Source organism: Crocodylus siamensis, chromosome 1 (genome assembly GCF_052110815.1).
Source record: "Crocodylus siamensis isolate JL-2025a chromosome 1, ASM5211081v1, whole genome shotgun sequence".
Lineage (NCBI taxonomy): Eukaryota > Metazoa > Chordata > Crocodylia > Crocodylidae > Crocodylus > Crocodylus siamensis.
The window spans coordinates 291,886,636-291,900,926 of NC_143395.1; the positions used below are offsets into that span (position 1 = coordinate 291,886,636).

Below are 14,291 nucleotides of genomic sequence, written 5' to 3' on the forward strand. Positions count from 1 at the left end.
ACATGATTAATCTGTATAAATCCAAGAGCTCTATCCAGTTGTGCCTGTTTGCATGAATCCTCTGACTAGAAGACCGACTAAAGCAGCAGTTTCCAATAGAAAAGCTATCCCTGTATCTCAGGAACTAGTTTTATGCTGATTGACTGTGCGTTCATGTTTGTACAGTGTTTCCAGGGCATTTGTTTCCAAAAGAAAAACTTTATGCAAACTTTGTAACATGTTTGTATAATTTATTTTCAAAAGCATGCTATGTGGCCTAAATTAAAGACAAAGCAGGACTAATAACAATTAGCAATTTAGTTAGCACATTTCCAAAAGTTTACTAAAATCAGAGTGTGTCATTACAGTTAATTCATTAAAATAAACCAAGCATCTGAGCTATAAAAATATTAATGGCCAGAACTTGCCAGAAACTGGGGTGGAGGGGACCTAGGAAATCTGCAATATATGATAAAGGAGGATAATGCAATATAATATAATAAAATAATTAAATGTGTACATAGTTTAACAATTTGTTCCCACATCCAATGTTACCTCCTTTATCTGCTTTTGCTAAAATTCTGTTGTACCATGCTGTGATTCCAAACTGAAAGAAAAATGTACTTCTAAAACTGTAAAGAAAGCAGGTTCCCAGATATGCATAGAAAATTACAACTTGTTGAACTTTTCCTTTCCCAAAACTCTCCTGCAAGTGTCATTCCTTTATTTTGTTTGTTATGAAGAGTGACTATTTAAGCAGCATATAAATATTGGGCAGTTCCTTTCACACCAAGGCCAGTTATCTGTTTAATAAAAAAAAAGAAAGAAAAGACGACTCCTTAGTTGTTCTGGAAACATTCCTACCTAATATAACCAAACTATTCACCTCCTTAACTTCTCCATATCCCAAAAACAACTTTACATCAAGAAGAACTGATTAAATCCAAAAAAGAGGTTACTCTATGAAGTTAATTACAGTCTTTTCATTTGCATGAAAGATTCTTCAATGGGACAGTGATAAGTAGTAGTAAAAAATTTCTAAGTTTAATTGCCATTAATAAAACAGAATTAACTTAGTCTTCTGTTCTATAAAGTACCCAACTATTGTGCTTAAATGGCCCCTTCCCTACAGTTTCTAAGCACCTTCTTGCTTTTATTCTATTTATCTTAACACTACCATTCTGAAATAAGATAATATCTCCATTTTGCAGTCAGAGACCTGACACAGGAGGTGTGTCTACATGTGCAATTAATGTGCAGTAAGGTTACTGCACAGTAAAATAAGGTGCAGGAAACTGCACTGGGAATAAGTCTACATGTGCACCCTGCCAGGTGCAGATTTGCTACCAACAGCAGCCGATCCACCCAAGGCTGTTTTTGATCTGCTCTGCCTCCTGCACCAACCAGGCAAGTGCTGATCCTGACATGCATGGGGCCAGGAGAGATGTGCCAGGTGCAAAGGCAGCTGTCTCCCGGCCCTGTGCACACAGGGTCCTATGTGCACAGGGCTGGGAGACAGCTGCCCCTACAGCCAAAACAGCTCCCCTCACATGGGGGAACAGTAGCCCCTTATATGTGTGGTACTGCACAGTTAATCTACTACCTGTATCTACAGGTAGTAGCCAACCATGCAATAGACTAATTTACTGCACAGCAAATGCTGCACATATGTAGACGGTGACACTGTACCATGCAGTAGATTAGTCTACTGTGCAGGAAAGCGTCTTGTGTAGACATACCCAGTGAAATGAAAACCCAGATCCTCAGAGATATTTAGGCACCTGACACCCACTGAAATTAGAAAATTGCCAAAACTTGATCCCTCTAAACCACAGGGGCGGGCAATTATTTTGGGCAGAGGGCTGCTTACTGAGTTTTGGCAAGCCATCGGGGGCTGCATGATGGGCAGCCCAGCGCAAATACATATTAATTTTCTAAGTTTTTAGGGACCCGGCAGGCTGGATAGAATGAGTAAAAGTTTGCTACACTGATCTAATAAGAAACAAGGGCCAAAACATTGAACAAACAACTGGCAGACATAAAACATCCAGAACAAATTACCACCACAGTTGCCATTAGATCTAGGCCAGACGGTCTAGATTCTAATCTCCACTAACAAACTTAAAATGCTCACTTCTTTTACCTGAAAGAAACAAAATTTAATCACCTTGAAAATCTCTCCCGCCTGAGGTTCCTTTGCCAAAGCCTCCTTGTCCAACCCATCATAGGCAGAAGTCACGTACATTTCTGAATAGTCTTTCCCACCAAAGCAGCACGAAGTGATTCTTGAAGCTGGCAGCTTCACTGTTTGAATTCGTTTCCCTGAGGAAAAACAGCACTTCCTTTGTTTACATTTTTAGGGCAAAATGTAACCCATTATTTGTTGCCAACACATGTGCAGCAACTGTGTAGGGTTGCCAACCCTCCCGGATTGGCTGGGAGTCTACCGGAACTGGCATCGATCTGCTGGTGACTATTGAAAGCAATCCAGGAGATATGAATAAGATATTTTAAGAAAATGAAATTAATGGCATTACATCATGTTGGGCGAAAAAAATATGCTGGAATCACTTCAGTCAGAGTTGCAACCCTACCGCTGTGCTGCTCAGAGCGACTGATTTTTACAGCGCAAATATTGCCTTTCAGAAAAAAGCAATTTCTATACAGTTTGTGCAGAAATGTGACATATTGTTTCAACAGTGTCATCTCTAATTACCTCTTACTTCCCAGCAAGTTTTGTATGCTTCCTTCACGCAGCTCAATTTCCCTTTTTCAGGTGGCAGCAGTAATGTATGCAAAGCAAGTGCAATTAGAAATAGGCAGGCCTCACATTGGCAGAAGCCCTTGTTCCACAAAAAACCACCTCAGTATCAAAATGTCATAAAGACCTGTGCCATCATGCACCTGCTTTTTGGGCTAAATTAAGAGTGCAAAAAGAGGTTGATGGTTCACCTCAGGTAAATCAATGTGAGTGATATCATAATTGTATCATAAACGTAATCTTCCCTAATTGCTACGTCTAATCTCTCCACCATTTCATACAAGAGACCTAACACAGACAATGTAGGTTGAGCTCATGCAGGAAATATATTGGGGATATATTGCCAAACCCAAGGAGCAGAGTTAAGATTGCATTGTGCACCTCAGCTGGGTTTTTTCCTTGTTTACAAAACTTAGAGGTTTGAAAGACTGCCATTAAGTAATCACTAGGGATCCTGGTTTTCTCTAATTAAAAAAAAAAAATCCTCAACTTCCAGGTTAAAAAAAGTAACCCAAAAGCCACATTTTTCTGTGATCAAGCTGAAACACTGCTGATAGATAGATAGATAGATAGATAGATATAGTGGTCTTTCAGTTTGATCATGGAAGAATGTGGCTTTTTTTAACCTGAAAATTGGGGAATTCTTTAAATCAGACGAAACTAGGATCCCTGATGATCGCACATTGCTTGTTGCCATTTCTTGTCATAACAAAAATATGCGGTCCAGAATCACAACAGGATACAGACAAAGGATATGGTACAAGCAAACACTACAAAGTGAACATGCCACAAATAATGCACATGTCCCAGGCCCCAAGCTGGTGCATGCAGTGCAATTTATCCTCTGGGAGGACTTACCTGTCTCAGGATCTATACGGATCACTCTCCCTCCGTCAATGCAGGCCACCCAAAGTTTCCCTTCTGCATCAATGCACATCCCATCAGGCATTTGCTCCTCCTTTTCAAGTTTGTACACAGTTTTACAGTTGGCTACAAGATGGAATTTGAAGTCAGCGCTTGATGTGGTGGGCTAGCCCAGACACGCAACTATGCATCAATTTAATGTTTTCCACAATCATATTCTTGCAAGCAAATAAACTCATTTAGTGCGATGGAGGCATAAAAATGAGCATTGTACACATGCCTGAGAAAACTGATGTGAATACAACTTGGACTGACAGAAATAAAAAAGCCAGTGAGACCATTGTGCTCTGAAGCGATCTTGAATTTCAATTTCTTTGATTTGACCAAGAAAGGGATATCGGCTTTTGTTGCTGAAGAATTTATTCTATCCATATTACTCGAAGTACTTTGCCTTAAACTAATTTTTGATGGTCTCTGGCACAATGAGTTCACTTCAGGTGCTCGCCGCTGATGTAAGCCTGTGCATTGTTCTGTATGTAAGTCAAAGAAACCTCTTTAATTCCATTTAATTGTAGGTAATACATAAATCCCCCCAAATGAAGAACAAGAACCTGTTTTAATGCTACAAGGAACTGGCTGCTCTTCAGCTAAGTATAAACCCTCGTTTTAATTGGGCTTTTGACAATGAGGACTAAGGATTTTCAAAACTAGGCACATGTCTAAAAGCCCCGAACGTATGATTTGATTCATAGATTGAATCTATGAATCTTACGATATGCGCAGGAGGACTACTGCCTGTGTGCGGAACCCTGTTTTCTTCATACATATATGGCAATCTATGTACGCACAACAATATTCTCGTTTGAGGTTTTTAGACATGTAATTATTTGTGCCTAATTTTGAAAATTCTCAGTATCATAAGGTAGGCTTGTCAGTCTAATTGGCAACTACAGTGGAGATTCACCAGGATAAAACCACAACAAAAGCAAGCTCGGGTACAGAATGTTGTCATATTTTGGAAAACAGGTATCCTGGAACATTTTTTTACAAATTTTATCACCCAAAACTATAGAAAAATGTAGAGAAGGAAGATTAAATCTACCTAGATCATTTTACCTGCTAAGTATTTTATTTATGTTCGCAAAAACCTGAACAGATTAGAGTTGCAAAGGGATTTAATTTAATTATTTGAATTACAACTGATTCAGCTAATTGTTGCTCTTTAAGATGGGCAAGGACTGCAAGAAATATTTCACTGGCTGTTTACACATTGTAAATAAATTGCATCAGTTATGCTTTTACATTCACTTTCCTCTGCACAAATATTGAATAACCAAAAAGTCTTTGCCCAAACAGCAAACTTTAAACGAAAGCCACAGAATGTTTATGTTAAATTTTTTAAACTCCATAATTTTGATTTCTGTTCATACTGGAAACTAGATATTAGAAATGTGCTCCTGAAATCAGTGGAGAGAAACAGTGTATGACCTGTGTAATGAGCAGGGATCCTAGTTTTCTAGTGATAAAAAACCCCACAAATTCTCTGATAAAAAATTGCAAATTCTCTGATAAAAATCCCCCAAATCTGTGGTTAAAATTAAATGTCCCCCATAGCCCCACTGTTGTCCCTCACTCCCCCACCACAGCCCTCCAGCCATGCTTGTGCCCCCTCCCCCCCAGCCACCGGGCTATGGGGCCAGGGACCCAGGTCCACAGCCCCCTGCCCTCAATGGAAGGCAGTGGCTGCTACAGCAGGAGCAGGAGCCAGTTCCCCCCGCACTGTGCCTGCCACAGGCTTGGGCAGGGCCAGCTCCCAGCGGCAGTGCGCACTCCCGGGGAGCAGGGGGGACCCGCGCCCCCAGATCTGAGTGGGGAGGGTGCAGGGTAAATGTGTGCTGCCCCCATGCATGCAGAGAAGTGTGGCCAGGACAGCACGGAGCTTGCAGCGGCAGGCAGCTTTTGTGCGTGGTCCAGCTGTGCCCTGACGCACCAGCCACACATGCTCCACTCTGGAGAGCCTGGGGGAGGGCAGCAGGGCAGGGAGCACAGCATTTGTAATCCAGGGTTTGAAGCTGGCCAGGCACTCCAACTGGGAGGGGGTTTGTAGCCTGCCTGCTCCCAGCCAGAGTGCTTGGCCAGCTGCAAACCCCTGCTGCTCCTGGCCAGCTACAAACCCCACCTCCTGCCTGGACTGCCCAGCCCGGGAGTGCCCAGGCTGGCTGGGGGCTGAGGGAGGAGGTAGGTTTGCAGCAGGCCAGGAGCAACAGGGGTTTCCAGCCAGCTGAGCACTCTGGCCAGAAGTGGGGAGGCTGCAAACCCCCTCCCAGCTGGAGTGCCTGGCTGGCTACAGAACTCCCTGCTCCCTCAGCCCCTAGCCAGCTTCCCCCCCAGCCCTGCCCCACAATTCCCAAGCCTCACTTACCTCCAGCAAGAAGAGGGAGCCTGAAACAGCCTCCAGTAAGTGTGAGCATCAGGCCCTGCCCTTCGCCCATGCTTTCCCTCCCAGCAGGGTTGAGGGTTTCCCCGCCCCTTTTGCAAACAGCTCTTGTAGGCTGGAGCTCTGTCTGCCTGCAGAGCTCTTTGCAAAAGGGGGAAATCCATGGGTTTCTCTTCTAAAGGGAAAAATCCATGTTTTCTCTGATAGAAATGTTTTTTTCTGTTTTTCCATGAGAAATGCAAAACCCGGATCCCTGGGAGTATTCTCCCATGAGAATACTCTAGGCTTGTGTATACATAAATAGTATGCCAGTAGATGGCACTCAAGCATATACTGCCTTGCTTATGCTTTTCTTTAAATTCAAATCACTAAAGTGATGTGGTGAAAGCATTTGGTTGCACAATATAAATGGCTTCCTTTGTGCACCTCTTTACATCAGCACTTAATTTGCCCTAGGTTGCCAATGTACAGAGCCTGAATATTGTATTCTCTCAGCAAACTGTTCACAAGCAACTAGAATTCACGACAGTTTTGTATCATGGATAAAATCAAGGAAAAATCAGCCTGCTGATGGAGAATTGACATGCGTCAGCCACAAGCAACTATGCTTCCTATTCTTGCTGCAGACAGGCAAACTAAATGAACAAAAAACACATTTAAGAAAAGTAACCGTACCAATTGTTCCTGTATGCTCATCATAGCTGAAAGCATGCACAGCATATGTCAAGCTATCGATGTAAAAGAAAGTTTGGCAATCCAGTGACCAATCCAAACCATTAGAGATGTCCACCTGTTCCAGTTGCTTGACTACAGAATGGTCAGGGAAGAGGGTGTAAAGGGCCCCTTGGTGTCTTGCTCGCACACCAGGTTCAGTCTCCTCAGCCATGGTCCCTAGGCAGACAAGAGGTTCGTTGGTTAGGAGATCACTTGGAGACTCTTCTATCCTTGTTGCAATAGTAATGTCCTACTGGTGCTTCATCAAAATCCTCATCTAGATTTTTATAAGAAGCCCTAATAGTGGGTCCTTACATAACTTTATTTTTTATTATGCTTGTGTTAGGGTGTGTTGCACCTACACAGATCTTTCCAGTGAGCTCCTCAGGACATGGTTTATTTGACTGACACCAACCATTCACTATATAGTATCATGCACTGCCACAGTTGCTTAAAAGATTTGTTTTGCTATGACAACAAGAGAAATGGGTTTGAATTCCCTGTCACAGTGCACTGTACAATAGTCAGGAAGTTTAATTTAATCTGTCCTTAAAACCATTGCACAGAGCTCCAACTGATCTAAAGAGATGTTCCATGCATGGGGAGCATTAGTATCAGGTCCTAACATGTTAAACATTTCATGAACTACAAAGACTTAGGGAAAAGCATCTAGATGGAGTAAAGGGTATGAAAAACATCATACCAGGAGCGAAAGGAAAAGAAAGCCTGCCAGGATGAGAAAAAAAGGAAAAAGGATCAGTTCAGAAGCACTTTGAAGCATTAACAAACTTTGTCATAGTTTAAAACTCAGACATACAGTCCTCAAAAATCAAAGAGGTAAGGTTGTACTTCTACCAGATTACTGATAATTCTCAGGGAGTAAAGACAAATATGAGGGCGGATGACACACTCACATTTCTTGCTGCTAACAGATTACCTCTATTACATAAAACAGCTCAGAGCTTAAAATGCATATGCTTGGTCACGTTGGTTATTAGTCAAGTCCAAGAAGAACAGAAGTGAAATATTTATTTAGAAACTAATTTGCTTGTTACTAATTATGCTTTTTGTTTGCTCTTTACACAATTCAGCGTGAATAATGAAAATCAATTAAACCAGTTTTACTTACTTTTTAGTCACTTTAATCTCTATATATGCCCTCCTGGAAAAATATGCCTCTTGTTTTAAATTTGAGGCAGCTTTCGGTGTGTGTGCGTGTGCATATACACACACACACATATATATAGATATAGGACAGTAAATTAAAAACAGATTGAGGCACAAGCTGTGGTCATTTACACAAATGTTTCCACGACTTCCTCAGAGTCACTGTCCATTTGGTTCTGCTCAAAAGGACAGGACTATGTCTCATTTGATCTTTGGATTTTTTAATTTTGTGTTATTGCCACATATCATTAAAACTATGGTGCTTTTTATGGTTTTCTTGTGTTTTTTAGACAGTTTCATAGTTAGTAGGGTTGGAAGGGACCTGAGCAGATCATCTAGTCAGACCCCCTGCCATGGCAGGAAAGAGTACTGGGATCAAACGACCCCAGCGAGGTGTTCATCTAACCTCCTCTTAAAGACCCCCAGGGTAGGAGCGAGCACCACTTCGCTTGGAAGTTCGTTCCAGATCCTAGCTGCCCTGACCGTGAAGTAGAGCCTCCTGATATCTAGCCTAAACCTACCCTCTGCCAGCTTGTGACCGTTATTTCTAGTCACTCTGGGTAGTGCTCAGGGGAACAGGGACTCCCCCAGTGCCTGCTGATCCCCTCCTGACCAGTTTGTAAATGGCCACTAGATCCCCCCTCAGCCTTCTCTTGTGGAGGCCGATCATGTGGGAGGCCTCCTCTGGACCCTCTCCATGTTGTCCATGTCCCTCTTGAAGTGCGGCGCCCAGAACTGGACATAGTACTCCAGCTGCAGCCTGACCAGTGCTGCATAGAGGGGAAGGATCACCTCCCTGGACCTGCTCGAGATGCATCTGTGGATGCATGACAAGGTGCGGTTGGCCTTCCTGACTGCATCCCCACACTGCTGGCCCATGTTCATCTTGGCATCAATGATGACTCCAAGATCCTTTTCTGCCTCTGCACTGATGAGAAGGGAGTTCCCCAGCCTGTAGGTATGGTGCTGGTTCTTCCTCCCCAGGTGCGGTACCTTGCACTTGTCAGTGTTAAAACCCATCCTGTTCTCATCCACCCACCCCTGTAACCTGTCTAGGTCCAATTGAAGCCTATTCCTCCCTTCTAGCATGCCCACATCCCCCCACATCTTAGTGTCATGAGCAAATTTGAAAAGGGTGCTATTTACCCCCTTGTCCAAGTCACTGATAAAGATGTTGAACAGTGCAGGCCCGAGGACCGAACCCTGGGGAACCCCACTGCCCACATCCCTCCAGGTTGAATAGGACCCATCCACCACCACCACTCTCTGGGTGCGGCCCTCCAGCCAGTTGACGACCCAATTGACTGTGTGGGTGTCGACACTGCAGTCCCCCAGTTTTTTTAATTAGAACAGGGTGAGAGACAGTGTCGAATGCCTTCCGAAAGTCCAGAAAGACTATGTCCACTGCTACTCCTGCATCTAAGGATTTGGTGACCTGGTCGTAGAAGGCCACCAGGTTGGTCTGAAAGGACTTGCCACTAATGAACCCATGTTGGTTGCCCCTAAGCATAATCTCCCCCGCTGTCCCCCCGTGGACATGTGCCAGGACAATTCTCTCAAAAAGCTTACCCAGGATCGAGGTAAGACTAACTGGTCTATAGTTTCCCCGGTCCTCCTTCCTCCCTTTTTTGTTGTAGCAAGGCAACCAGGTTGCTAAAGGACACATATGATGAATTTTATGCTAAGTGGATAAGTACTTCATTTTCTCTGACTATTCTCTCATTTGGTGGGGTTGCCCATTTCCATACTCTATCACACTGGTAACTACTAAGATGAGGTGGATGCACAGAAATCTACAGTAATATATGGCTGGAAGCATGAAAAATACCTCATTAATTTACATACCCCCCGATTATGCAAAAGGAAAGTATAGGGTGAAAGGGGGACCAACAAGTTAATTATTGTGTGAATATTTTTTCTTACAGATATCCAGAAACCCTGTATAATGGCGCAATTGTGTCATGTAGGCATAAAGGTACTTTTCTGCATACAGCATTGCAACATAGCTCAAGAGTATAACATGGGTACTTTCTTAAGTCTGCATGGAGTGAGATACATTTGGTGCAGCAATTTGATTAAGATCTCTCCTGTTGCAAGAGAGGAGGAAGCAGAATATTGGTATTTGGCCAATATTTTGATTTCCACTTTTGAGAGTTCTGTACCTAGATCTTTCTCCCAGTTTTTAATGTACTGTATGTAGCTTCTGAGATTTCCTTGATGTAAGGCCTGATGTATTTCCTTGATGGGCCTGAGGGATAGACTCAGAGGGGGTGAAGCAGTGCAGTCGCATCCTTCTCCTTGGCTGTGTACTGCATGTGCAGTGAGCTGGCATGTAAGCAGAGCTCCTGCTGGGAGTGACGCTCAGCCCCTGCCTCCACGCAGCTCTGGAGCCCAGACATTGTGCACGACCACCTTTCCCCTGTGCACTACTACCTTTCCGCTCCTTTCCCCAGTTGCTGAATTTGGGATGGGGAAGGAGAGAGAAGAGCAAAAAGCAGGAGCACTCATCTCTTGTACTCCAGAGCTGCTTGAAAGTAGGGGCTCCGGGCAGACCCTACACTAAACAGCCAGTGAGCTCATAGAGCTTGTGGCATATGCAGAGATCCCAGCAGCTGATGTGTTGGCAAGCTCAGAGAACTCACTGGCATCGACAGGTCACGGCCACACCCTGTTTGCCCATGTGGCACACGCAATGCGCTCTTGTTCTCCTCACTGCACATATGCCACTTTGCTGGAGGGGTCGTGGCCACACCTCTATTGCTGTGATCCTAAATATGCCGAGGATTGGGGAATCCTACAAAAGCTTGTTTAAAAGGTTCAGATTGGTTATTTTGCAACATTTGGGTCAAATTTAAGTAAGTCTTGTACATTCATCCCCTGCTAGTATGAACACAGTATATACAAAACTATGCTTATTCCCTAGGCTTGCTGCAACCTAATGTTAATATAACATATAAGCCGCAGTACATTAAACTTGAGTCTGAAATTAGAGTAACTATCACTGATAAACAATCAACAGTTTATGAAAGAGGGAAGCTGAAACAACTTGTTAAGACATGATTCTGGAACTGCTGATAAGTATAGCATTTACTGCCATACTTCCTTGGGTCTGTTCCCACTATCATTATTCTTGGTAGTTGGTGTATGTTGAACCAGGCCCTTCATTTGAACCTAAAATGTAAATCTGAGACAGAAAAAGGCATTGGGTGAAATTCCAGCTCCACTATAGCCAATGACAAGACTCCCATTGACTTCACAGATGCCAGGGTTTCACCAAAGGTTTCTATTTGTGAGGTAGACTGGCTGGATCACATGCTGTACACCCAGGACACACCAACACGACCCCTGTGCAGTACAGAGCTCTTCACATCCAGATCTTCAACAGCCCTCCTGTCTATACTAGTCTCTCATATACCTAATACATGGACTTGTAATTTTGCCTGGCTAGGCAAAAATTGTGCCTGGAAAACAATAGCAGAGACCACTTACCAGACAATCTATCTGCCCCTCTTTGTCTAACTCTGCTTGAGTTTCTCCTTTGTGCTGTCTCACAGTAGTATCCAAATACCCCTCTTAACATACTTGAAGAATAATAGAAATGTCCATTGTTGTGTATTCTAGTTGTTGCTAAGAGAGGGCTCACCTGAAGGACTGTGTTTCTGGGCCATAAAAGTATCAAATACAACAGGAATAGTCCTACTTCATTCAAAATGTTAATCCTATGGGAAACATACCAGCAAAAAATCTCCCCTGTGGATCCACTTTCCCATCATTGAACCTGTTGTTTGTTTTATCCTGTTCAAGTTCAACAATAGTAGTCACAGACTGGTCTTCCCAGTTTAGAAAGGCGAACCGGGTTCCAAGAGCAATTACATAACCTCCACGTTCTCGAAGGGCCACTGACCCAACACGAGCATCTGTAAAAACACAAGCAAAATAATGGTCATAGAAAGTCAGCAAGTGTTGGAGCATAGGATAATAGGATCATAGGAAAGCAGGGCTGGAACAGACCTCACAGCATCATTTAGTCCAAGGCAGTATTATCCCTGACTAAAACATCCCAGCCAAGTGTCTGTCTAACCTGCTCGTGAAAATTTTCAGGGACAGAGATTCTACCACTTCTCTGTAAGTAGCCTGTTCCAATGCTTAACCACCCTCATAGTTCCTCCAAAATCACCAACCTGAATTTCCTCTGCTGTAGTTTGAGGCCACTGTACCTAATCCTGTCCTCTATGTAGGGCCGTCCTGCAGGGGGGAAGCAAATCAGGGCCCTGTGCTTTGGGGACCCCGGCAAACAGTGCTATACAGGCCCTGCTGTGGCTGCCACACACCGCCAGCTCCAGGCTCCGGCCGCTCACCACGAGCCACCAGCTCCACGCTCCGGGCACTCTCTCACCTCTCTCCCCTCCCCCTCCACCCTCCGGTCCAACTGCTCACCACCCCCTGGCCCTGCACAGGCTGATATGCCCCAGGCCCTGCCTCTATGGCCACAGAGAAAAGTCCACCTCCATCTTCTCTATTATCACCCTTCAGGTGTTTGAAGACTGCTGTCAAATTCCCCCTTCAGCCCACTCTTATGAGGAAAGGCTGAAAGAACCAGGGTTATTTCATCTGCAGAAGTCTTGTTCCCCAGGCCCCTAATCATTTTTGTCACTCTGTGCTGAAATCTTTCTACTCTGTCCATGTTCTTCCTGAAGCATGGGGCCCAAAAATGGACACAATATGAGGCCTCGCCAGTCCTGAATAGAGTGAAAGAATCACTTCCCTTGAGATGTTCCTGTTAATACAACCTGGTATACTGTTGGCCTTTTCTTTTTTTGCAACAAGCCTGTATTAGCTCCTTTGAGCCACAGCCACAGAAATCACAGAAAAGCCAGGCTGGAAGGGATCTCAGGAGGTCATTTTAGTCTAGGGATTATCCCTATCTAGAACATCTTACGCAAGTGTTTGTCTAACTTTTCTTAAAAACTTTGGAAACAAACCTCAGCCTTATCTCAGCCTTACCTCACCGTCTAAGCTTTCTAAGGTCTTGGTTGAAACAAATATCCGGATGGAGGACAAGAGACTGAAGCCAGCAAAGAGTGAGACAGTGCTAAAAATCGGGCAAAGGAGACGCTTTGAAGAAATTGCCAATATCAGATTCACCCAGAGAACCATGTCTGCCTATGTCCTTAGACCAACATGGCTACAACCTACACCCCTGCAACTTTATCTTATCACTTTCTACTGATATCATTAACACAGTCAGTAGGCTCAGTGTTTTCACAGCTTTGGATCATTCCAACAAATGTAACTAATTCTCTCTCTTGAGTGTAGAAAAACCACACCCCTTCATGTTGGCTTTATATTTACCTAAAGAAATACTGACAAATATATCTAATAATAAAACCTCTGTCTTGTTGGCTTGAGCTATACTATACTGACCAATTAACTACAATGGTACAGTTCAGTTGTAGTGAAGGAAAATGCAATGCTACAGAAAAGCAGACAGATCCACTCATAGCAGAAAAATTTTTTAAAAGTACATAACATAGCAAAGAGGTTTTATGATCCAGAAGAGCGCCATCTTACCCACAGACACACTCTGCACTTCATTGGTGACTGTATTCCAGCGGCAAACTTTTTGTGCATTAATATCCACATATACAAGTGCATTTTCCCTCTCTTCCCATAGAGGGCACTCTCCCATCCTGTTCTTGTCCTTCACAACAGACTCAATCTTAATGGAAGACATGGTCTGGAGGTTGAAGAGCAAAATATCAGCAACAAAAAGAATTCCTTTTTAACAAAAGATACTGATTTCTATAGACACACTAAATCTAAGGCAAGAATTTACGTAGATCAGTAGACGCCAGAATATCAGCTGATAATCTGAGGAAGCCAATCCAATCCAATCTACCTATGGTATTTATATGGCTCCCATTACCATCTTTTCTGAGTACCGCACAGTTTTGGACTAGAAGACTGTGACCAGGTTGAAGTTAACACAATTTTGTTTTTAGCAAATGATCCTAAGCTAAAAAACTAGGCCTAAGACCAGGATGGCTTTTTCAAATTTCATATTTGCTAAACAAACTTCTGGGGGAAAAGGTGGTAAGAGGGAAAACAGAGAAGAAAAGAAAAAAAAAAAAATCAGGGTAGAGTTCCTATTGATTTTCATTCATTTCCCTACACTTATTTTTCAATATTTCCCTAGAGAAACTTACCTCCCCCAATATCAAGATGTGGTTTTAATACCTTTGTAATGTTTCTGTATTTTGATTTTTCAATCAATGCCAGTAATACAATCGCAGAAGTATGGGCCTTTGAGGAGAGGGGATTGTTTACAAAAGAATGGATAATATGTACCTCATGCTATCCTAGCTGTGA

The 14,291-nt window shown here is 43.3% G+C and overlaps 1 protein-coding gene across 1 annotated transcript in view; it reads right to left on the reverse strand.

The window, feature by feature from the left end:
* Window positions 1-215: 215 nt before the first annotated feature.
* LOC149874610 (regucalcin-like) overlaps window positions 216-14,291 on the reverse strand; it is a 34,912-nt gene continuing 20,836 nt past the window's right edge. Inside the window, exons 2-7 of the mRNA XM_090031665.1 lie at window positions 13,494-13,659; window positions 11,657-11,839; window positions 6,717-6,932; window positions 3,599-3,730; window positions 2,147-2,301; window positions 216-782 (exon numbers count right to left, since the gene is read on the reverse strand). Of these exons, the coding sequence (XP_089887791.1) occupies window positions 732-782; window positions 2,147-2,301; window positions 3,599-3,730; window positions 6,717-6,932; window positions 11,657-11,839; window positions 13,494-13,656 (900 nt within the window). The 5' untranslated portion in view covers window positions 13,657-13,659 and the 3' untranslated portion in view covers window positions 216-731. The remainder of the gene's footprint in view (window positions 783-2,146; window positions 2,302-3,598; window positions 3,731-6,716; window positions 6,933-11,656; window positions 11,840-13,493; window positions 13,660-14,291) is intronic.